Source organism: Bos grunniens, chromosome 28 (assembly GCF_055505025.1).
Source record: "Bos grunniens cultivar Pamir isolate PY7600 chromosome 28, Bosgru_T2T1.0, whole genome shotgun sequence".
Lineage (NCBI taxonomy): Eukaryota > Metazoa > Chordata > Mammalia > Artiodactyla > Bovidae > Bos > Bos grunniens.
The window spans coordinates 30,848,366-30,874,673 of record NC_141192.1 but is presented as its reverse complement, the minus strand read 5'-3'; the positions used below and the strand labels follow the sequence as shown (position 1 = coordinate 30,874,673).

Genomic DNA, 26,308 nt, shown 5'->3' with positions numbered 1-26,308 from the left:
ATTTGAAATTTAATTATAGGGGTTACTTAATTTTGTCTCTGTCTTTCTATATACCCTTAGATATGCTTCCAACAATCAAATGCACATAAAATCTTGGACAATCTACACTCACATTTTTTCTTTTTAAAAATTCATTTTTATCTATGGTAATACAAATACTATGGTATCACCCACTTTAGATCATTTTTTTTTAAGTCAGTGACAACTTTGGATATGTACTCACAAAGGCTATACCTTAACTCTGAAATCATGTGAGACATAAAACCCCACGAAATTTTAAATGCTTAGTCCAAAATTTTGGAGAAAATGCCCAAATCATACCAATAACATAATGATTTAATTTTCTGTGTTAAAAGGGGTTTGTCCTACAAGGAGTAATCAAATGTCCATGCACAAATAGCAATATTTTTATTTTCATGATTTTAGAAAAGAATTCAAGATGACTATTCAATGAATATTTTCAAATTTTACACCAGAGATAATCATATTTGCATGTACAGGTTTAAACTGCAATATAAACACTATAGTGATTAGGTAATATAAAATATCACATATATAACCTGTTCTCAAAGAACTAACAAGTAACCTACTTATTTAGATTATGATCTGAGTAGAATCTGAGTATGGAGTTAAATTCAAAATAAACTTTAAGAGTTCTAAAAGCATTAAAAACAATTACAAACACGTAGAAGAGGTTAGGACCTGATGTCAGATGGAATGGATTTAACCCCAAGTCTCCCAGCTTTGCAGCTTTAGTTAGTAATCTCACTTCATTGAGCTTCACTTTCCCTGTCTGTAAAATGTGTTCATATGAAGACTGAATGAGATCATATAAAGCACAGAGCTTAGCGTACAGCTGTCGGTGTTGTTGTTTGTCACTAAGTCATGTCTGACTCTCTGTGACCCCGTGGAGCCTGCCAGGTTCCTCTGTTCATGGGATTTCCCAGGCAAGACCATTGGAGTGGGTTGCCATTTCCTTCTCCAGGGCATCTTCCTGACCCAGGAATCTAACCCTATCTCCTGCTTGGCAGGCAGATTCTTTACCACTGAGTCACCAGGGAAGCATATAAAGCACAGAGCTGAACACACAGTATGAACTCAGATATTAGAGGTTATTATTTCCATCATTTATTATTAGGGAAATATTCCTATGTGAAAAAGAAGAATATTGGTTGTCAACAAAATTAGGTTCTTTCAGGTTTGACTCAAACCAGCCATTTTGCTGGAATTTGTCTCTGAAGTCTTATACACCAAAATCCTTAACTACAGTCCCTGTGTGGGTCATGTCCGGCCCAGCTGTGCTCTTTCCTTTGCTGCCACATGTAGTGATGAGATCTTCCCCCTGTTCCAGTCTATTCCCTTGCAGCCTCTCCTCCTATTAATTAGCTGTGTCAGCATTGGCAGGCACGTCTTCCTCCACCCAAATACGCTGTGTTCTAAGAATTTTGGCACCACTTCTGAACCAATGTCATATAGACGGCACTATAGAACTCCTGTCTAGAAAACAGGCTCTCAACATACATTAATCAAATGTGTTGTAACTTTTCTGACAGTAAAGCAAAAACATGTTAATCAGGAATAACCCATTCTTTACATCAAATGTTTGAGGTTGGTTAGCCTTTTGCTGGAATTTCATTTGGAAAATGTCAATCTTCCTATAGATGTATAACTTATGTTCCTCTGATTATAACTCAAATATAACTCTTAACCATTTCATTACTTAAACAAATATTCAATTACATTTTACTAGATAATAAGAGTGGGCATAATATTTTTACAATCTAAAATATAATATTTAAGGAATTCCCTGGTGGTCCAGTGGTTAGGACTCTGTGCTTTTACTGGTAAGAACCCAGGTTCCATCCCTGGTCAGGAGACTAAGAACGTGCTGGCTGTGTGGCATGGCCAAAAATAAGAAATAAATGAATAATAAAATATTTCTACGTGACTAATACACATTTCTATTTGTTCAAACTTAATATGAAAAACTAGAACTTCTGCCTACACTATATTTCAACTACGATTCCCCTCCAATTTATATAACACTGGTGTATTGTTTTTAAAAAAAATCTAATAGCTGAACGTTTGGATTTACAGAGACGATACATTTGAAAGTGACTATTTGATTTACAAAATACGTTTTTAATATTTAGAAGGAAAAGTAATTAAGTCTTTCAGATATTCAGAAGAAACTTGGAAAGCTGGTGTTTTAAAAAAATTCCCTGCCAACAGCTCCTAGGAATCATGAGTCTGGTGATGTTTAACACAGAATACAACAAGTATAATACATCACAAAAGTATTTCCCCCAAAACTGTCAGTGTTCTCAGGCCCTGAGTCCTGTACCCCTTCCTCTCCTATAACCAAGATCATCATCAACCACTCGGTTTTATCTGCTCATGCCTTATCTTCCACAAAAACAATCATTATTCTGATGTACTTGAAAATCTACTTTTTACTTCTGCTATGACCTTGTGATTGAGGCCCTGGTGACAGCTACTGCGGAACAGCAGGATGTTTAGAACACAAACAGTTCAACACAGCCCTGTTCAACCAACCGATATGAAAGGGACCACTTCCCACATCAGTGAGAAGTGGCAGGTGTCAGTGACACCTAAGTTTCACTCTTTCCTCTCTCTTTTCCTTTGTTGTGCTAGAGAGACGAGTGCTAAAATTTAAAAAACCCTTCCCATGCCTTGCAAGAAAACATAATGTGCGTTGTTAAAACACACTTATCCCTTGAAATACTGTAATTCACTGGGTGGGCATTTCATTAAAGCAACAATTTTTGGCGAAGTGGTGGTTGAAAGTGAATTATTCCTGAGCATTTTCACTCCTTACATTAACGTCATTCATTAAAACGATATTTAACTCTCAAAGCTTAGAAAAGCGTCATAGTGACCAGATTTCTTACCTACAACAATGCCATAGGAAAAAAACAGAAAGTAGATATTGGGGGCAAAACTGCTCAACATCAGGCCTCCTGCCACCAGGAAGCCACTGAAGATTGTCACGGCTCTCGCTCCAAAAGATGAGACACACACGCTGCAGACAGGACCTAAAATCATAAACGAAACCTTCACTTATTTAACAGCAACCTCCTCTCCACATCCTATTATCCATCCCATGGGAACTTTAAAATGATTCTTTCCATCATAAAACAACAAAATAACAATAAGCCACTGCATATTCACTATGGGTTGGACACTCTGCTACTTCACATAAACAATCTCACTTCACCGCATTCCTGGGAGCTAGGTGTTTTTGTTATCCTCATTTTTTTTTTTTGATAAGGAAATTAAACTTGCAGAAGAGTAAGGTCATATTTAAGAAACTGGGGTTCTGGAGTCAGACTTTATTAAATTCTCAATGAGGGTAACAGCAGCAGCCACAGAGTAGTGATAAAGAAATAAAAACCCAGACTGTCTGACTCTTTGAGTCCACCAGTTTTATTATTATTTTTTTTTGTAGCATGCCATATGGCATGTGAGATCTTAGTTCCCTGACCAGGGATCCAACCTGCGCCCCCTCACTGGGAGCACAGAGTCTTAACCACTGGACCACGAGGGAAGCCCCTCGAGCCCACCATCTTAACCATCACACTCTTCTGAGGATTTTGGTCTCCTAGACAGGCCATACATCTTTTCTATGCAAAATTCCTATCCAGCACAAGACCAGTCATATAATTGATGACAAAAATAAACTTGATGATTCACTCAATGCAGTCAATAGCAACCCTATAGACAGACGAAGTGAGGAGTGAGGTTACTCCCCTCCTAGAGAATATTCTGGCAGGGGTTTGGGGGGTGGGGTGCGGTGCAATGCTTCGACCTTACTCACCCAGGCATGAGTTTGTCAGTACCGTGTCCTACATACCACATGCAACCTGGAATTTGGGGGAGGAAGTGCACTGTTCACTGACAGGCAAGAGGACCATCACTTGGACCAATCCTATGCAGAGGTGGGCAATTGCTCAGGAACTAAGATTTAAGTGATAGTGAAATCTGTTCTCACTAGTGCCATATCTTCAAAGTATCTACAACTACGGAGCTTAGCATTATTAGAAATAAAAGGACATGAAGGGTTACTTATAGCTCAACAGTCTCATTTACACTCAAGGAAACTGAAGCCCAGAAGGGTTGTCCATGGCCATGGTTCAAAGAAAGAGTCTAATATTGGATAGCAAAGAGAAACACCTTAACTGAATTCACAACAACCTTTCAAGGTACAATCTATTATCCCCAATTTTTAAAACACATACTCATCAGGATGGCTAAATATAAACAACAGTAAGTATTGGCAAGAATGTAGAGCAATCACAGCTCCCACAGTGCTGACATGATCTTCTGAAGCGGAACATAGCACCGTACAACTCAGAAGTTCTACTTCCGGGTATGTGAGTGTGCGTGCTAAGCCACTTTAGTTGTGTCTGACTCTGTGACCCCATAGACTGTAGCCCACCAGGATTCTCTGTCCGTGGAATTCTCCAGGCAAGAATACTGGAGTGGGTTGCCATGTCTTCCTCCAGGGGATCTTTCCGACCCATGGATGGAACCCCTGTGTCTAGTTTCCTGAATTGGCAGGCAAGTTCTTTATCACTAGCGCCACCTACCTACACCCAAAAGTCATAAACATAAATGGTTATGGCAAAACTAGTCAAAGTAGCCGGAGAAGGCAATGGCACCCCACTCCAGTACTCTTGCCTGGAAAATCCCATGGACCGAGGAGCCTGGTAGGCTGCAGTCCATTGGGTCGCTAGGAGTTGGACACAACTCAGCGACTTCACTTTCACTTTTCACTTTTATGCATTGGAGAAGGAAATGGCAACCCACTCCAGTGTTCTTGCCTGGAGAATCCCAGGGACGGGGGAGCCTGGTGGGCTGCCGTCCATGGGGTCGCACAGAGTCAGACACGACTGAAGCGACTTAGCAGCAGCAGCAGCAGTCATAGTAGCCAGTGCCTACAAATACAAATGTTCTTCAGTAGTAGAAAGTATGAGGAGATTCAAACAACGGACTATGATAAAGCCATGAGAATGAATGATCTACAGCTACACACAGCAACAGCAATGCAGGAGTAATCTCACAAATGAATGCGGAGTGGAAGACCCAACATGAAAAAAGTACACGTTCGGTAATTTCAATTATTTTCAGCACTTTTTAAGATGTTTTTTGATGTGGATAATTTTTTAAGTCTTTATTGAATTTGTTACAATATTGTTCTGTTTTACATTTTTTGGGTTTTTTGGCCACAAGGCACGTGGCATCTTAGCTCGCCAATGAGGGATCGAATCCGCACTTGCTACATTAGAAGGCAAAGTCTTAACCACTGGACCTGCCAAGAAAGTCCCAGTACTTAGTCCTTCTCAGTACAAAAAGAGGCAAAACTAATCTAGTCAGAGTCAGGACAGCAGTTATCTTTGGTAGGAGTTAGGGAGCTGTATCCAGAAGGGAACGCAGCCCAACTTCTAGGTGCTCTAACGTCCTGTTTCTGGATGTGAATGTGCTCATTACATGAGTGTGTCTGGTTTGTAAAAAAAAAAAAATTACAGAGCTATATTCTCATGACATGCTCACTTTTCTGTACATATCTTAAAAGTTCTTAAGAAAATGCAAATGGAGAGATGGTGTCATCCATCCACAGTCTTATAAGTGGTGGAACCAGGATCTGACGATCCCAGGCCCATGCTTACCAATACCAGGCCCATTCTTATTCAACACGTTATTAACTGGAGACATACATATAGTGTATTATGGCCACAGGGATTAGTTTCTGCAAAAATCCCCCAGTCAACAATGTGTTAAGCACATATTTAAGACCAGGTTATGATCACTGAGATATTACCAGCTTTTAAAGCCTACAGACATCCCACATTCCTCCCTGGTCATTTCAGGACCTCTTCTGTGAACCAGTACAGAGAAGAAAACTGATATATTTACATGACAGAAGAGAATATTATATGCCAGTGTTTTAGGAGGAAAAGCCATTTGAAAGACCATACTTTTTATCTGACAGTTGAGCTATTGAGCTATGTGTATACCCAAAAAAGAAACACTTAGATACTTCAAAAATAGAAATGATTTTAAGAGTCAAATTTCATAAATGGATAAAGTCGTGACCCTTTTCTGCTGTTTACCAAATTGTACTGACATTGAGAGTCAGTGTTTACAAATTCATCAGTCACATGGAATTGAAACAGAGATTGTAACTGGCATACTTGAAAAGTTTCAAGTTTCACCCTCAAAGTAAGTCTTTAAATTTATTCTCCTTAATGCATGTGAATTCTACAAGGAAACCCAGAGTTTGGGAAGCTGGGAGTGGGATGAAGGGTAATAAATTTCATAGCATGTACAGTCAAAAATCACTACTTTATAAAATATGTGATATTATTATCAATTTTGTGATAAATTATTTTATCATGCTGTCTAATACATGATTCTTTGAAAAAACTTAAGCTTAAGGAAGAAGCAAGCAGAGATTCTTTAACAAATGAAAACAGCAATTTGAAACTGTTTTTAAAGAAATTCTCACCTCATACCTGACTGACTTTATTAAAAAGATAACAAATAAGTGCTGGTTACAATGTGTAGAAAAGGGAACCCTCATGCACCGTTGGTGAGAATGTAAATTGGTGTAGCCACAATGCAAAACAATATGGAGATTCCTCAAAAACTTAAAAATAGAACTACCATAACATCCAGCAATTTCATTCCTGGGTCTTCATTCAAAGAAAACAAAAACACTAATTCAAAAAGATATATGCATCTCCATGTTAAGTGCAACATTATTTACAATAGCCAAGATATGAAACCAACTTAAGTGCTCATCGATAGATAAATGGATGTGGGGTGTGTGTGTGTGTGTATATATATATTTATATATATACAATGGAATGTTACTCAGCCATCAAAAAGAATGAAATCTTACTATTTGTGACCGTATGGATGGACCTAGAGAGTATTATACTAAGTGAAATAAGTCAGACAGAGAAAGATAAATACTTTATGATTTCACTTATATGTGTAACCTAAAAAAGTAAAATGAACAAACATATCTAAACAGAAGCAGTCATGGATACAGAGAACAAACTGGTGGTTGCCAGAGGGGAGTGGTGTAGAGGGAGAGAAAACTAGATCAGGGAAATTAAGAGATGCAAACTCCCAGTTACAAAATAAATGAGTCACAGGTATGAAATGTAGAGCGTGGGGAATACAGTCAATAATTATAGAGTGTCTTAGTATGGTAACAGAGTGTAATTACGCTTATTATGGTGATCATTTTAAAACATGTGCTGTGCTGTGCTTAGTCGCTCAGTTGTGTCCTACCCTTTGTGACCTCATGCATTGTAGCCCACCAGGCTCCTCTGTTCATGGGGATTCTCCAGGCAAGAATACTGGAGTGGGTTGCCATGCCCTCCTCCAGGGTATCACCCCAACCCAGGAATCAAACCCAGGTCTCCTGCATTGCAGGTGGATTCTTCACCACCTGAGCCACCAGGGAAGCTCACTTAAAAACACATCGAAATAGCAAATCACTATGCTGTGTATTAGAACTAACATGGTGCTGTAAGTCAGTTATACTTCAAAAACAAACAAGCCAACAAAAAAGCTCATAGGAAAAGAAATCAAGTATGTGGTTACCAGAGGTAGAGGGTAGAGGGAAGAAGTGGAGGACAGTGGTCAAAAGGTCCAAACTTTCAGTTATAAGGTAAATGAGCACTAGGGTTGAAATGTACAACATGATAAATATAATTAACACTGTTGTATTTATATATGAAAGTTGTTAAGAGAGTGAATCCTCTCCTTAACAGTTCTCATTGCAAGGGAAAAAATTTTTTCTACTTCTTTAAAGCTGTCCATATATAAAATGTTGGATGTTCACGAAACTAAAACATAATGATAGGAAAGAAAATGTTTTCTATCTCTTTAATGCTGTGCATATACGAAATGATGGATGTTCACTAAACTTACTGTGGTAATCGTTTCATGATAAATGTAAGTTAAATCATACTATACACCTTAAACTTATACAGCACTTTATGTCAATTATTCCTGCATAAAACTAGAAGAAAAAAAATTCTCTACTTTCACACCATCAACTGCTGCTAAGTGAAATGAAAAAAAATCTTGATGTCAGAGGTTAAAGACAAAGAATTTTAGAGCTGAAAGAGGCCTTGGAAAGGATCCAAAGGTAAAATGATGAAACTGGAGCTTAGAAGGATCATGTGATTTGACCAAGAATCCATAGCTAATCAATGACAGAACTAAGGCCAAAGTCAGCCCAACATTCTTCCCAACTGAGAAGTGTTTCCATTGGCACCTTAATGGTTTTCTAGAAATATGTTTAAAAAACAGCAACATACTTTTGTATTATCTCACAGTTTAAGTAGCTTAATGAATTTATGGAAGATGAAAACATGACATTTATGCTCATTTTGGTGCTTAAAGGTTTAGAACAAATTATTTTATTCTCATCCTCAGAACCAGGGTATTTCTAGACTTGATTTACACAGCTTTAAACCACAGCAGCCCCAGGTTTCATCAATAACAATTAGGGCAAAGTACACTGGAAGTGACCAGTAAGTCACACCCACAAAACCTGACACATTTATGTGTTTAGCTCTTTACAGTAACAGGCAAGTTCTCCAAGATGATAAACCACAGATTACTCCTCAGCACTGGACTAGTTTCTATTCAAGAGACTAAATAAATCAAACGACTACTCTCAGGGGAGACTGATGAGGCCTCAAGTGTTTTACTTTGCAGAAGGAACCTTTGGAACAAAAGTCAGTTAACTTGTAATGTGAACCAGTAATTCCACTGCTTGGGATCTGTAAAATTTTAGAAAAAAGGGAGGGAGGAGCACCATCATTGGGTTGCCGATTTTTTTACTTTGACAAATAAAAACATTTTTAAAATGTAATAACCATCTGTTTTCATTGCCTCATCATTAAAGCAGAAGAAGGAATATTTTAATAGGGAAATAGTGAGCAGTATATTTTCAGAGTAAAATGGAAGCCAGTACGATAGTGGGAAACACATACAATGTATCACTGTCTTCATATTCATTTTGTCTTTTGTGAAAAGTTGTCTTTTTTCTTTTTTTGGTTTTGTTTTTCTTTTTGGGCCTTACCATGCAGCATATGGGATCTTAGTTTCCCTACCAAGGATCAAACCCGTGCCTCTTGCATTGGAAGTTCAGAGTCTTACCACTGGACCTCTATGGAAGACCCCATGAAAAGTTTTCTTGAACTCATAGTTTTATATGTATTGGGGTTTAGGAGCCATTATTACTACCTTCTGTTTGGGTAATTAATCTTGATTGCTTAGATGAACTGAAAATGCTCAGTAGTAGGGCTGGCAGTCAGCACAGAAGAATGGTTTGAGGATAGCAGGTGACAGGTGGGGCGGTAAGAGGTATGCATGTATGCATGCCCCGTTGTTTAGTCATGTCCGACTCTTTGCAACCCCGTGGACTGTAGCCCACCAGGCTCCTCTGTCCATGAGATTCTGGTAGGCAGGGTCCTAAAAGATATTCCACTCTTTTGCATAGTGGCCTGGCAACATCTTTGGCACGATGCTGACACTTTCCCTCTAAAAAGGTAAGAATTTGCTGTATGACAGAGGGAGCTCAAAACCAGGGCTCTGTGACTACCTAGAGGGGTGGCAGGTGGGGAAAAGGTTCAAAAGGAAGGGGACATATGTATGCCTATGGTTGATTCATGCTGATGTATGGCAGAAACCAACACAATATTGTAAAGCGATTATCCTCTAATTAAAAATAAATAAAATTTTCAAAAGAGGTAAGAACTTACATATTAGGGAGTAGCCCTATAAACCAAAGTGAGCAATGAAGAATGAAAGGAGGATACAGATGAGTTTTAAGACAGCTGTGCTTAGTCACTCAGTCATGTCCAACCCTTTGTGACCCCATGGACTGTAGCCTGCCAGCCTCCTCTGTCCATGGAATTCTCCAAGCAAGAATACTGGAGTGGGTTGCCATGCCCTCCTCCAGGGGATCTTCCCAACCCAGGAATCAAACCCAGGTCTCCTGCATTGTGGGCAGTTCTTTACCATCTAAGCCACCAGGGAAGCCCTGTTGCTGCTGCTGCTAAGTCGCTTCAGTCGTGTCCAACTCTGTGCGACCCCATAGACGGCCTCACACCAGGCTCCCCTGTCCCTGGGATTCTCCAGGCAAGAACACTGGAGTGGGTTGCCATTTCCTTCTCCAATGCATCAAAGTGAAAAGTGAAAGTGAAGTCGCTCAGTTGTGTCTGACTCTTAGCGACCCCATGGACTGCAGCCTATCAGGCTCTTCCGTCCATGGGATTTTCCAGGCAAGAGTACTACTGGAGAGGGGTGCCATTGCCTTCTCCGAAGGGAAGCCTTACAACCTCTTAAATACAAAATGAAACAAAAATATAAAACCATGTGTTCATAGCCATCTGAAGATCCGACTGATTGATATTATTCTCAGTCAAGAGGGAAATGAAAATGAAAACTCCAGTGGAAAAAGTGTTTTGTTATGATCAAGGGTGAATTAGAAAATGAGAAGGATGCGTTGTTTTAAGGAAGTCAGAATGAACTACTAGTAAGGGATGAAGTTGTTTCCTTTAGCCCTTCAGGGTGATGTGGGAAGAAACTGTTAAATTTTTGCTGGTGGTTGAGATTAGAAAGGAGGAAGAATACACTGATTAAAATTTTAAAATCTGCTATGAATAGTAACATGAATTTAAGGCTGCGTGAAGCACACAAAAAAGTAAATATTTGACCATTACCATTCCCCCACTATTTACCAAGCATCCGTTAGAGAAGCACTGCTGCAAAACAGAAAAATAAGAAGCTACACGTGGAATGTTAAAGTTTCTAGTAGCTCCATGAGCAAAAGAAAAAGAGGTAAAATTGATGTCAATAATATAGTTTACCTAACCGACTGTATCGAAAACATTATCACTTCAGCACTTCAATATCATTAGAGATATTCTACACTCCTTTATTTTGTACTAAGTCTTTGAAATCCAGTATGTCTTTGTGACACTTTCATCACATCTCATCTTGAAATAACCACATCGTAAGTACCCAACAGGTACATATGGCGAGTTACTGTTCTGGACCACACAGCCCTGGTGTGCAGTCTCATGGCACCTGGTCTCGTATCATGGGAGGAAAGGACACAGAGAAGAACACACACAGTTTCCAAGCAAGGCCAAAAGGCAAAACAAACGAAGGTCCAAACCTAAGGCCGTGGGTGATGAAGTCCCAAAAGAAAGGTTCAGATCACGTGTTTGGGAATTTCAGAAAAGGGAGATCATCATGGGCCAACGAACCGAGTCTTGAACTGGGCTGTGAAGTATGGTTATATTGAGTGGAGGCAACAGACCCATGATGCAGTTTTCCAGTTTATAAATTTTGTAAGAAAGCTTTGGGAAATGAATTATCTCCTTTGAAAAATAAATCAACTTCCATGAACTTCTCTCTCCCAAAAAGATTCAGAGAGTCCCCAGAGTGGTAGGATGGCCTGGCCTGCCACAGGGCGTAGAAATATCTCACTCTATTCATATTAGAGTGAGAAATAAATTATAGGGACTTCCCTGGTGGTCCAGTGGTTAAGGTTCTGTGCTTCCAATGTAGGGGGTGCAGGTTTGATCTCTGGTTGGACAGTTAAGATCCCCAGGCCTCCAGGCTAAAAATCCAGAACATAAACAACAGAAGCAATATTATTCTTGCTTCAACAAACAACAGAAACAAATTCAATAAAGTCTTTTAAAATGATCCACATCAAAAAAAATCTTAAAAAAAAGAATGAAATTATAGCAGGTTGAAATTTGACATATATATATATATGGCTTCCTTGGTGGCTCAGCAATAGAATCTGCCTACAACGTAGGAGATACGGATTCGATTCCTAGGTCGGGAAGATCCCCTGGAGGAGGGCATGGCAATCCACTCCAGTATTCTTGCCAGGAAAATACCATGGACAAAGGAGCCTGGCAGGCTACAGTCCATGGGGTCACAAAGAGTGGAACATGACTGAAGCAACTGAGAACATATATTTTGTGTGTGTGTGTGTGTGTGTGTATAATGAAATTATAACCAGGCTGTGTGCTCACAGTGCTGTAAAGGTTCCCTAACAGAGTAGACTGATTGGGTTCAGGACTCCCATTCCTTCACTTACAATGCAGGGAGCCCAACAATGCAGGTTCCTCCTTCCTCATTCTTGCTGAGACCAGAAATTTTAAGTTTATCTTCCTGAGGAAGAGAAAGGCACTACGGAGCCACACCCACTCAAATCCTTGCTGTCAAGTATACTGATCACCTTTGCCTGTGGGTTGGTTTGGCATATTACACACATTTGCTTTTTTCAAGTCAGCAAAACCTACATGATTCGCACCAATCAACCGTAGACCCACCTAGCACGCTGGGAGCGGGCCAATGTAACAGGAGGCAGAAATTCAGCCCTACACAAAGGAGTCTACAGTACTTGGGGGTAAAATTGTATGGATACACTCAAACTCAGCTCTGCCAACATTTGCAACTCAGGCAGCAAATCTGTTGGCTATACTGACTCATTATATTAACCCAGGGATAGATGTACTGACTCCTTAGCAATTTGAAGACCTTTAAAGGAACTAAGGAGTTGGACACGACTGAGCAACTTCACTTTCACTTTTCTCTTTTCATGCACTGGAAAAGGAAATGGCAACCCACTCCAGTATTCTTGCCTGGAGAATCCCAGGGACGACGGAGCCTGGTGGGCTACCGTCTATGGGGTCGCACAGAGTGGGACACGACTGAAGCAACTTAGCATAGCATAGCATAGCATAGCATAAGGCAAAAAATGAGAGGGAAGGGACTCTTCAATCTATTTGGAGTACAAAACTGCAGAACAAAAGATCTCTCTGCTCCATCAGCATCTCTGTTGTTGGACAAATGGCCCCACCCTTCTCCTTGAATTTGAGGAATTACATCTAACCAAAGAGTGCTTTCTCTCAATTTAATAAAAGACTGAATAATATTCCACTGTATATATGTAGAGCAGAAATTAACACAGTATTGTAATACAAATATACTCCAATAAAAATTAATAAAGGGGCTTCCTCCCCAGTGGTACAGTGGATAAGAATTAGCCTGCTAATGCAGCAGACATGGGGTTGATCCCTGGTCCGGGAACATTCCACACATGGAGCAGCAATTAAGTCCATGTGCCACAGCTACTGGAGCCCTTGAGCTCTAGAGCCCACGAACCACAACTATCGAAGCCTGCACGCCTAGAGCCTTTGCTCCACAGCAAGAGAAGCCACTGCAATGAGAAGCCCATGCATGGCAACTAGAGAGTAGCCCCCAAGCTCTGCAACTAGAGAAAGTCTGTGTGCAGCAAGGAAGATCCAGTGCAACAACAACAACAACAACAACAAAATATGTATATATAAGGCCATGATTGCCCTTTAGTTCACTGACCTTCCATTCCTTCTGTATCCTTCAGATTCTGACCAGAGAAACTGAACCAGAAGTAGACGTACGTTAGGAGATTTATTGCAACGAAGTGGCTTATGTGGTTGTGGGGCTTGGTGAGGCAAGCATGGTGTCCACGGGATAGGCATCAGTAAGGGCAGGTTGGAACTCTCTCCCACAGGATGAAGCCACAGCCCGCAGGCAGAATTTCTTCTTCTGAAAAGCTCCCTTATGCTCGTAAAGTCTTTCAACAAATTGAATCAGATCCATCTAGTTTATTCAGGATAATCTCTCTGACTTAGAGTCAACTGACTATGGACTTAGAGCACATCTATAAAACACCTTCACAGCCACACCTCCATGAGTGTTTCAACAACCACAGAATGTAGCCTAGCCAAGTTGACACCAACTGTCACACCTATTGGCTATACCTGCTGCTGCTAAGTCACTTCAGTCGTGTCTGACTCTGTGCAACCCCAAAGACGGCAGCCCATCAGGCTCCCCCATCTAACACAATGTTATATACCTAACACATCTGTGTCATACCTAACACAATCTCTCCTTCTCCAGCCAAATTTACTCTACCAGACCATGTCACGTGCAGTGCAGACACCAGGGCTCTGCATACATGGCCTCTGCATAGACTGCCCTCTCTCTGCCCATCTGCCTTGCCCAGCCCATACAGACTGTCTTGTTCTTGCTATTCTTGGTATTTGTGGTGATATCTCAGGATCACTACTCTTTTTCCCTCTTTCCTGAGATTATAAACGACTCATAGCAGAGAAGATGTCTTCTGCTGCCAAGCACCATCTCTGTTTTTCTACAAAGCAATCCTATGAAGTAGGTACTTTGATTATCTCCCATTTAAAGATGAAGAAACAGACTTAACAGGTCAGAAAAAACCCTTAGATAGTGTACTTCACCTTGGGGAGGTCACTAAACCCTAAGGACAATAATGCCTACTTCAGTGTATTGTACCTGGGTTCGATCCCTGGGTTGGGAAGATCCCCTGGAGAACGGGAAGGCTACCCAGTCCAGTATTCTCGCCTAGAGAATTCCATGGACTGTATAGTCCATGGGGTTGCAAAGAGTCAGACATGACTGAGTGATTTTCACACACACACACAGACACACACACCGTGTATTGTTACGAGGATCAAGTAAGCGAAGGTGACTGCCAGACACACAAGGGGCACTTTCCAAACTAAAGGGACAAACAGATGAAAAACAGAATTTGTGGGTCTTCCCTGGTGGTTCAGTGGCTAAGACTCCATGCTCCCAATACAGGGGGGCCAAGGTTCGATCCTTGGTGACAGAACTAGATCCCACAAGCCACAGCTAAGAGTTCACACGCTACAACTAAAGATTCCACGTGCTACAATTAAGACTTGGTGCAGCCAGATAAATACAGTTAAACAAATATTTTCTAAAAAGTAGAATTTGTATGTTGCTTGGCAAAGGTACTCCTGCTATACTTCAGTTCAGTTCAGTCCAGTCGCTCAGTCGTGTCCAACTCCCTGCAACCCCATGAACCACAGCACACCAGGCCTCCCTGTCCATCACCAACTCTCAGAGTCCACCCAAACCCAGGTCCATTGAGTCAGTGATGGCATCCAACCATCTCATCCTCTGTCATCCCCTTCTCCTCCTGCCCTCAATCCTTCCCAGCATCAGGGTCTTTTCAAATGAGTCAGCTCTTCGCATCACGTGGCCAAAGTATTGGAGCTTCAGCTTCAACATTAGTCCTTCCAATGAACACCCAGGACTGGTCTCCTTTAGGATGGACTGGTTGGATCTCTGTGCAATCCAAGGGACTCTCAAGAGACTTATCCAACACCACAGTTCAAAAAGCATCAATTCTTCAGCGCTCAGCTTTCTTTATAGTCCAAGTCTCACATTCATACATGACTTCTGGAAAAACCATAGCCTTGACTAGACAGACCTTTGTTGGCAAAGTAATGTCTCTGCTTTTGAATATGCTATCTAGGTTGGTCATAACTTTCCTTTCAAGGAGTAAGCGTCTTTTAATTTCATGGCTGCAATCACCATCTGCAATGATTTTGGAGCCCAGAAAAATAAAGTCAGCCACTGTTTCCACTGTTTCCCCATCTATTTCCCATGAAGTGGTGGGACCAGATGCCATAATCTTAGTTTTCTGAATGTTGAGCTTTAAGCCAACTTTTTCACTCCCCTCTTTCACTTTCATCAAGAGGCTCTTTAGTTCTTCTTCACTTTCTGCCATAAGGGTGATGTCCTTTGCATATCTGAGGTTATTGATATTTCTCCTGGCAATCCTGATTCCAGCTGTGCTTCTTCAAGCCCAGCGTTTCTCATGACGTACTCTGCATATAAGTTAAATAATCAGGGTGACAATATACAGCCTTGATGTACTCTTTTTCCTATTTGGAACCAGTCTGTTGTTCCATGTCCAGTTCTAACTGTTGCTTCCTGACCTGCATACAGGTTTCTCAAGAGGCAGGTCAGGTGGTCTGGTATTCCCATCTCTTTCAGAATTTTCCACAGTTTGTTGTGATCCACACAGTCAAAGGCTGTGGCATAGTCAATAAAGAAGAAACAGATGTTTTTCTGGAACTCTCTTGCTTTTTCCATGATCCAGTAGATTTTAGCAATTTGATCTCTGGTTCCTCTGCCTTTTCTAAAACCAGCTTGAACATCTGGAAGTTCACAGTTAATGTATTGCTGAAGCCTGGCTTGGAGAATTTTGAGCATTACTTTCCTAGCATGTGAGATGAGTTCAATTGTGCTGTAGTTTGAGCATTCTTTGGCGTTGCCTTTCTTTGGGATTGGAATGAAAACTGACCTTTTCCAGTCCTGTGGCCACTGCTGAGTTTTCCAAATTTGCTGGCATATGGAGTGTAGCACTTTCACAGCATCATCTTTCAGGATTTGGAATAGCTCAACTGCAATTCCATCACCTCCACTAGCTTTGTTTGTAGTGATGCTTCCTAAGGCCCACTGGACTTCACATTCCAGGATGTCTGGCTCTAGGTGAGTGATCATACCACCGTGATTATCTGGGTCATAAAGATCTTTTTTGTATAGTTTTGTGTATTCTTGCCACCTCTTCTTAATATCCTTGGCTTCTGTTAGGTCCATACCATTTCTGTCCTTTATTGAGCCCATCTTTGCATGAAATGTTCCCTTGGTATCTCTAATTTTCTTGAAGAGATTTCTAGTGTTTCCCATTCTACTGTTTTCCTCTATTTCTTTGCACTGATCGCTGAGGAAGGCTGTCTTATCTTGCTATTCTTTGGAACTCTGTATTTAGATGCTTATATCTTTCCTTTTCTCCTTTGCTTTTCACTTCTCTTCTTTTCACAGCTATTTGTATGGCCCCCTTAGACAGCCATTTTGCTTTTTTGCATTTCTTTTTCTTGGGGATGGTCTTGATCCCTGTCTCCTGTACAATGTCATGAACCTCCGTCCATAGTTCATCAGGTACTCTGTCTACCAGATCTAGTCCCTTAAATCTCTTTCTCACTTCTACTGTGTAGTCATAAGGAATTTGATTTAGGTCATACCTGGATGGTCTAGTGGTTTCCCCCACTTTCTTCAATTTAAGTCTGAATTTGGCAATAAGGAGTTCATGATCTGAGCCACAGTCAGCTCCTGGTCTTGTTTTTGCTGACTGTATAGAGCTTCTCCACCTTCGGCGGCAAAGAATATAATCAATCTGATTTTGGTGTTGGCCATCTGGTGATGTCCGTGTGTAGATACACTTGCTCAGCTGTCATCTCCAGAGGTTGGATCACAAAATTGGTCAAGGATGACACCTACCAGACCTTCTCTGGACAAAACTGGGTAAAGAAAACAACTCGTGTTTCTTGGCTATGATATAACTTGCTGCAGAAGAATCATCTGGGGAGCTAGTTAGGATGAAGATTCCTAGGACTTCCCTAGTGGTCTAGTGGCTAAGACTCTGCACTCCCAACGCAGGGAGCCCAGGCCTGATCCCTGCTTAGGGAACCAGATCCCACATGTAGCAACAAAGATCAGAGATCCAGTGTGCCTCAGCTAATACCTGAGCAGCCAAATAAATAAATAAATACATATATTTTTTTTAATGATAAAAAATGAAGATTCTTGGGACCATCTCCACCCTCACAGCACTGATGAGTAAGAAATGGGCTTTTTAAAGCTCAAGTAATTCATATATGCTCCTAAATTTGAAGAACAACTATCAAAGATGTACTTATATAAATACATATATGCATACACACACATATATATGTACAAATTATATTAATTTTTATCAAAAAGGATGCAAACACCAGACTGCAGACACTGGACACAATTTATTTGTCATGATTTAGACAGAATGAGCACAGTGACACATTCAACCACAAACCTACAATGTTTCTCTTTCTAAATAAGTCAACGGCAATCACATATTTGAAAAACATCAAAAAAGTGCCAGAATGAAATCTAAGTGGAGAGGGCTTAAGCCAGTGGTAGTTCCAACTTGAAAATCACTTTGGAAGCTTCTTGAAAAAAAAATCATGTATGTGGGCCCCATTATAAACTGAATTAGAATACCTAAGGTCTAATCCAGGCGTTTATATGCTGAAATTTTCTGCCAATGATTCTGATTATCTCCCTATTTTAGTATCACTGATAGGACTTCCCTGGTGGTCCACTGGTCCAGAATCCACCTGCCAAGACAAGGGACATGGGTTCTATCCCTGTTCCGGGAAGATCTCACATTCCACGGGACAACTAAGCCTGTGCCCCACAACTGCTGAGCCCGAGCTCCGCAGCAAGAGAAGCTACTGCAATGAGAAGTCGGAAAGTAGTCTCCACTCTCCACCAACTAGAGAAAGCTCATGTGCAGCAGCGAAGACTCGGCACAGCCAAGAGTAAGTAAGTTAATAGAGTTAAAAGAAAAAGAATCACTGATAAACATCGTGAGGTGTACTTTTCCTGTTTCCAAGGTAGTACCGATCTGTTTGTTTCTGCGTAGGACAAAGTGGTAGACGAAGTAGAAGCTGAATGTGGCTCAAACACTGCTCAACACCTCTCGCTCACATTGTATTACCATAGCTCTCAGGATTTGTCCTCTAATTTGTGCTATAAAGAGCCAAGAGAGGTCAACAACGTGGATATTCAGTGACAACTAAAGTGCACACAGGCACGTGCAAATGCACACATACGCACACACACACACACACACACACACCCGTAAGTCTTAGGTCTCCTGTCAGCATTTTCTTCTCACTGCTTCCTCATTCTGGAACCCTCTGGTCTCCACAGTCTACGCTTATCTTCAAAAGTTTTGATTAGCTGGTCTAAGTGTCTCCTCATCTAGCTGTAGACACTGAAGATAAGTGACTTGCATGTGATCCCTCAGCTACAGGGTAGTGGAGCCAGGGCTCAGACTAACTCTGACTTCAGCCCAACATTTCCCTCAGTACTTGTTCACTCCCTGGACATTCAGTGGGATGCTCTCTCTCCAGCCCAACCAGCGGGACAGGACTTGGCTTTAAAAAAGGCCATGCACTTGGTCTGCTGCCCTGCTCTTGCTATCTGGAAATTCTTAACTTTTTTAACAGAAGGTCCTGAATTTTCATTTCGCACATGGGCTTGCAAATTATGTATCTGGTCCTGCCTGTAAGTGAAGAGGGCTGCTCATGGCCCTGAGACAAACTAACCATTCACTGGGGAACCTGCAGAAAGTGGAGAGCCACAGTTCAGAATCTCAACGTCAGCTCTGACCACCCTACCCATCCCTAAGATGATCTTAGCTTCCCTGAACCCTCAAACCCTCAAGTCCTACCTGGACAAACTTCATGAAAAAGAGCTGTTCTCCAGGTATGTGCTAATAGAGGTAGTATTTCAATTACCCTTTGACTCTGGCTGGAAGGCAAGTAATTGCATTCCTATTTAACTTTGAATTTGCTAATAGAAATGATGACTAATTGGAAAACATTTAAAAATTCTCTTCTCACCAGATCATTTTCTAAAAATTATACTCTCAAACATATCAACCACCATTCACTTGTCCTCTGACAGCTTTACAAACAGCCCACATTTTGAAAAATTCTTTCAAACAAATCTTGGCAAATGTTTCCTGTTTTTCTTAAGCTTATAATGAGTGTTATTTTCATTTGTTTAGTTATGCTTAGTTATCTTATCTGACATGGCCAGATGATCCAGCATTGTTTTTCAAGTCTTGTTTTTAATTTAACAAGGTAATGAATCAGTTGGAAGCAACTGTTTATGTTTTATTTTGTTCTAAGAAGTCCCCTTTAGTGATCAGGAAAGACAACAAATTTAAAAGAAGGAATAGCCATTGCATTTTCTTTGGAAATCATTGTAGAGCTGCAAAAAGATCTTACAAATCACCACATGCGTTGTCCTTATTTTCCCATAAGAACAGATTGTGATTTGCTCAATGAATCATCATGTCAAGTTCAAAGCACAGAAAGAGACTCCAGGGCTACGTTTTAGCATGTCTGTTCTTAACCAGTTCCAAGTAAGTTAGACTGACAATCACTAAATATACTGCGGAGTTCAAACTGCAACTCTAGAAATTGAAGTGCATATAACCCTTAAAAAAAAAAGCCCCTCCACTACGCTCTCTAAAGATGTTAAGAATCACTATTGTACCATACTTGATAAGTGCTAATCAAGAATATTACTTCTGGATACATTACAAAAAGGTCACACAAAATGCATCACATACATAACAATGCATTTAAATCCTTAATCGCATCATCAATGTGAGATGGGACTATCCTTTGCCATGTCAAATTTTTCTTAAGAAGGTGACACAAATGTAGGACATGCAATTTGATCACAGTATATCTGAATCAGAGAGGAGTAACTATGAATCACAGAGGAACTGTTTCCAGGACTAATGCAAAACATTTGGCCTTTTGGTCACCAGCATTCATCGGACAGACGTGGATCACTGTCCTCACACCCTTGTATCTTTCTTACTTGTGGAAGTATTTGTGTCTTACTAGACTGAACCTCTTTAAGACAGAAATAAATGATGTGTTAGCCATTCATCCTTTCATATCCAGCATCAGTGCCTAGTACACAGCAGCAAATAAATGAATAAAGTTATGAATTCTTCAATATCTTATGGAATTTCTGTATTTTCACACAATTTAGTACTGTGAGGGCTTCCCTGGTAGCTCAGATGTTAAAGAATCTGTCTGCAATGCGAGAGACTTGGGTTTGGTCCCTGGGTCAGGAAGATCTCCTGGAGAAGGAAATGGCAACCCACTGTACTGTTCTGGCCTGGAAATTCCCATGGACAGAGAAGCCTGGTGGGCTACAGTCCATAGAGTCGCAAAAAGTCAGACATGACTGTCAGACACACTATAACAGTGAAGGAGAGGTTTATAATCTCAGTGAAAGCAGAAAAGTAGGTATTATACTTTTAAAAAAACCTGTAGCCTCCTATGCCTTGTACAGTGTTAATGAGCCAGGAAACAATTACATAATTAAACGACTAATGAGTGAGGAGAAGCACAAAGTTATCCACTTACTCGCAAGCAAGCCAACTCCACTTGCAAGGGATCCAATCCAGGCCGTTTTTCCTTTTCCTTCACCAAAGGCGTCCAGCCATTCTATGTACAAGACACCAACAGCTAACGGTGACCCATAACACAAAAACTGAGTAAAGAAGGAGACAACCACAATCACCCAGCCCCAGCCACCATCGGGTGGCTTTTTAAATTCCATTGTAACGTGAAGTCAAGCAGGCGTCTCTCACTGGGTCCTACGCAAAAAAAGAAAAAAAGAAAAAAGAAAAAGCATATTTAGAGTATGGTAAGGCATGGTATTTTAGATTTAAAATAGCTCCTCTTAAATTAAAATATTAAAAAGTTCCCTAAAAATACACAAGGAAAAGGATAAGAGATCACTGACATATCAAGTTAACTTTAAAATTTTTATTTCTGATTTGAATAAGTACTATATCCACATGTTTCCAAAAAATGTTTTTTATATTATAAAAAGGATACATTAGGAGTTCGGAATAAACACATATGCACTGCTGCTACTGCTAAGTCGCTTCAGTCATGTCCGACTCTGTGCGACCCCATAGACAGCAGCCCACCAGGCTCCCCCGTCCCTGGGATTCTCCAGGCAAGAACACTGGAGTGGGTTGCCATTTCCTTCTCCAATGCATGAAAGTGAAAAGGGAAAGTGAAGTCGATCAGTTGTGTCCGACTCCTATATATAAAATAGATAACCAACAGGCACCTACTGTATAGCATGGAGAACTATAATCAATATTTTGTAATAACCTATAAGGGAAAGAATCTAAAAAGAATATATATATGTGTGTGTATGTATATACATATGTAGGTGTATATATACATACATATACACACACACACACACAATATATGTACAACTCAATCACAGTGCTGTATAACATGACACTGTAAATCAACTACACTTCAAAATTTTTTAAAAAGGCATAGAGTGGAAAGTCTCCTTCCCAAATTTATCCCCACTCACCAGGTTCCCACCCCAAGCCAGCCACAGGAAATGACTGTTTTGGATTCTTGTTGCATGTTGAGTTCCCCATGAAGAAGACTCTTAGCAAGAGCAGGTTTATTAAAAGTGTTCTCAATGGAAGAGAACAGAGAGCAGCAAGAGAAGGCAAGCCACCATACCGAGTTAAGGGCTAAGGAGATTTCCAAAGCCAGCTGACCTCTCAGAGTTGCCCTGAGTGGGGCAAGAGGAGCTGGCCCTTCACAGCCCCATGTTGATAACTCACCAATTGCAGGTCCCCTGGGAAGGGGGCGTGACCTCGGGTGTGGTGACTCTATTCAAAAGGGGCAACCATTACCCCTGGGGGCTGTTACCTGAAGCCATCTGTCAGCAGCCCTTCAGTTTCAGGGGCAAGAAACCTTTCATTCCTAAAGGGAGTCTGGAGGGAGGATAGGCAGCACGGCACAATGTTCACCAACTCAAGTATCCCTCCAGAGTTTCCTTTTTTTCAAAAGAACATATTCATTTATTTTTTTGCACTTGGTCTTCCTTGCGCAGGCTTCTCAGTGCAGGAGCTTCTCTCGCTGCAGAGTACAGGCTCCAGACTTGGGTTGCAGTAATTGTGGCTCCTGCTCCCCGGCTCTAGAGCACAGGCTTAGTGGTTATGGCACACGGGCTTAGTTGCTCCATGGCACGTGGGATCTTCCCAGATCAGGGATGGAATCCGTGTCCCCCACATTGGCAGGTAGATTCTTAACCACTGGACTACCAGGGAAGTCCCCTTCAAGAGTTTCTTTATGAATATAACAAGCAAAAACAAGCAAATAGTCTTAGATATCCTCTTTTCAACAAAACATTCATTTGGTTCAAAATGGAAAAAAAAAAATGACAGACGATATACAGTCTCCCTCTACCTAGTTCCTGTCTAATTTCCATACCCTTCAAAGGTAACCAACGCTTCTTGTTTCTCTTGTATCTTTCTAGAACTGAAGCAACTTAGCACGCACTCACACAGAATTAACATAAATACATAGCCTGATAGCCCTGTCGCTAAGTCGTGTCCGACTCTTTGCGAACCCATGGACTGTTGCCTACCAGGCTCCTCTGTCTATGGGATTTTCCAGGCAATAGTACTGGAGTGGATTGCCATTTCCTTCTCCAGGGGATCTTCCCAACCCAGGGATCGAACCCGGGTCTAAGCTAACTCAAATATAGATTCCCTCTAATTTTTTTAGACACACAAAAAATAGCATGTTATACTTATATTGGTATGTGTCTTGCTTTTTCTCACTTGAAAAATACCTTGAAGATCTTTCACATCAATGCGTAATAACCATCCTCACTCCTTTCTTTCAGCTACGTTGTGTTCCAGTAATTCTAAATTCTTTAACCACTGCTCCCAAAGAAAAACAATGCTGTAATAAATAACCTCACATTCACATATATCTTTATACATATCTGAAAAGAATTGCTGAGCCAACTACAAATATAGATTTGTAATTGTAATTAGTATTAGCAAATTGACTTCAAGGAATTAAACCAATTTATCTGAGCCCCAGCAACTTTGGGTGTGCGGTGAAACTTCAGGATTTTTGTCAATTTGTTGGCTTTAACTTGCATTTCTCAGCATTCACTGAATGATATGTGTTGTCTCATAGGTGAAAAGTCAGTTGTAATTCTTATCTAATTCTTGGGTATATATGGGTGTTTCTGGATTTTTCTTTCTGTTCCAATGATCTGTCTAGTCACCCATCATTATCAAATTTGTTTAACTATTAAGTCTTTCTCTTTCTTTGGGCCCATCCATGTGGCTTGCGGGATCTTAGTTTCCTGACCAGGGCTTGAACCCGCACCCACAGCAGTGACAGTGCAAAGAATTAACCACTTGAGCACCAGAGAATTATTCCTTAAGCATTTTTAATATATTTCAAATTTCAGTGCAAATACTTTCTTTCCTGTCTATCACTGCACACCTTTTCAATATTGTCTTGGCTCTTGTTTGTTTGGGCTTCCCTCATAGCTCAGTTGGTAAAGAATCCACCTGCAATGCAGGAGACCCCAGTTTGATTCCTGGGTCAGGAAGATCTGTTGGAGAAGAGATAGGCTACCCACTCCAGTATTCTTGGGCTTCCCTTGTGGCTCAGCTGGTAAAGAATCTGCCTGCAATGTGGGAGACCTGGGTTTGATCCCTGAGTTGGGAAGATCCCCTGGAGAACAGAAAGGCTACCCACTCCAGTATTCCAGTCTGGAGAATTCCATGGGCTGTATAGCCCATGGGGTTGCAAAGAGCTGGACACGACTGAGAGATTTTCACTTGTTTGTTTACTTTTTTATATGAACTTCTGAATCAGTTTGATTCTAACATCTGATAGTGCTTTCATTATGACTGAATTAAATTATAAATTGATTTAAGGGGGAAAATTCCTTTTATGATGTTGAGTCTACTTTCCATTTCATATCTTTGCATTTGTCCAATCTATTTTGTGTTCTAGTGTTTATTAAAGTTTTCCTCAATGTTTCTTTTTATTTTTATATAGTTTATTCTTTTTGCTAACATTATAATTAGGTTTATTTCTTTACCTCTGTTTGTATGTATAAAAGCTATTATTATCTGTATGTTAATTTTGGATCCTACTACCTTACTATAAAATCTCTTGTTTGAATTAGATTCTTCGATGATTTTCTTGGGTATATACAACTGATAATATAATACAGTCATATAGCCATCTACAAACCCCTTACTTTGGATTCTCATATGTCTAATCTTTTTTTTGCCTTTGTGTGAGACAAGGCATACAGAATAATGTTAAATAATCAGAGTATATATCTTTGTCCAGTTTCTAACTTTAATGGAAAAGCCTTCAAGTGCCATGGTATTGCTTCTGAGGCTCAGATAGATATATTCCACAAACTTAAGGACAAAAGTTTCTACTTTCAAGTGTTATTATAAAGAATGTGTATTATGTTTTTCTCAAATGCATTTCCAGTGCATATGGAGATGATTGTGATTTTTTTCTCTTTTTAATTTTAATAAAATCTCTATTTTCTACTATTGAATCATCCTTGAATTAGTAGACTAAAACTTCCCTGGTTCATGCTCTATTTTGATTATGTCAGTCTCTTTGGGGGAGGGTTAAAGTCGTAAGTGAGATTTGTCTCTTGTTTTTAGTTTTGACTGGGTTTTGGTATCAAAATTATATTTTTAAAAAATTTGAAAACATTCATTCTTTATAAATTCTGAAGTAGTCTATATGGTAATGGATTTGGAGGCCCAAGGCCTGAGCTTCCCGCCCTCAACAGGGCCTCCCAGGCATCTTTACCTTCTGTCTCCCTTCACCATGCCAGTTTCACAGTCAGGTTCAAAGAGTCTTCTTCATCCACAGATTTTGCCAAACCATTCTCTTGGCTGTAGTTTCATCAACAAATAGGTGAAGAGAGTAGGAATATCATTCTTCCATTCATGCATGTCCCTAATTATATGGTGAGGAATTTGGCTACCTTAAAAGAGACTTCCTGGTGGCTCAGACAATAAAGCCTCTGCCTACAATGCAGGAGAACTGGGTTCGATCCCTGAGTCAGGAAGATCCCCTGGAGAAGGAAATGGCAACCCACTCCAGTACTCTTGGCTGGAAAATCTTATGGACAGAGGAGCCTGGTAGGCTATAATCCATGGGGTCGCAAAGAGTTGGACACGACTGAGCGACTTCACTTTCACTTTTTCAAGAGAGCCATAGCTATACCCATCAATTTACCTGCGACTCGGTGAATTTCTTCACTTTGACATTCAAAGTACTGGGCAAAAATCACGTCACCACCTGCCACAGCTTTTTGTACAAATTAACTTTCAATATTTCATAACTGAAAACCAAGAAATATTACAATTTGTGCACAAAACTGTAGAGTCTAAAATTTAGTCTTTCAGACCACATGACTGTGTTAGCAGACAGAATACTTGCAAATATGAAAATCCTTTGAAGTATTCAGATATGCCCCTACCTGAGAAGTCTATTCTCTCCAGTACCTACTCTATTGTAAAAGTAAATAATAAATTCTGTTCCTTCTAGAGACAACATAGTGGTGTCTGCAATTCCTATTTAGAGTACCTTTTAAAGAAAAAATAAGTCTTAATTCCATAAACCAGGTAATGTATGACTTCAACAACCAAATACCTAATGAAGCCAAAAGGTTGTATAAAAAACCAAATGCAGGGCTTCCCTGGCGGCTCAGTGGTAAATAATCTGTCTGCAAATGCTGGAGACACAGGTTTGATCCCTGATCCTGGAAGATTTCACATGCCAAGGAGCAACTAAACCTGTGGGCCAAAAGTACTGAGCCTGTGCTCTTGAGCCTGGGAGCCACAGCTACCGAAGCCCATGCACCTGAGAGT

The 26,308-nt window shown here is 40.5% G+C and overlaps 1 protein-coding gene across 4 annotated transcripts in view; it reads right to left on the bottom strand.

Moving 5' to 3' along the window:
• Positions 1 to 26,308, bottom strand: part of SLC16A9 (solute carrier family 16 member 9) — an 83,925-nt gene that overhangs the window by 27,425 nt on the left and 30,192 nt on the right. The window contains exons 1-3 of one of the 4 annotated variants that reach the window (XM_086382449.1): positions 22,296 to 22,896; positions 20,967 to 21,199; positions 2,913 to 3,056 (exon numbers count right to left, since the gene is read on the bottom strand). In XM_086382449.1, the coding sequence (XP_086238575.1) occupies positions 2,913 to 3,056; positions 20,967 to 21,162 (340 nt within the window). In that variant the 5' untranslated portion in view covers positions 21,163 to 21,199; positions 22,296 to 22,896. Of the gene's footprint in view, positions 1 to 2,912; positions 3,057 to 13,455; positions 13,755 to 20,966; positions 21,200 to 22,295; positions 22,897 to 26,308 lie in introns of those variants that run through there. The other 3 variants (XM_086382448.1, XM_086382451.1, XM_086382450.1) reach the window with 3 other exon arrangements.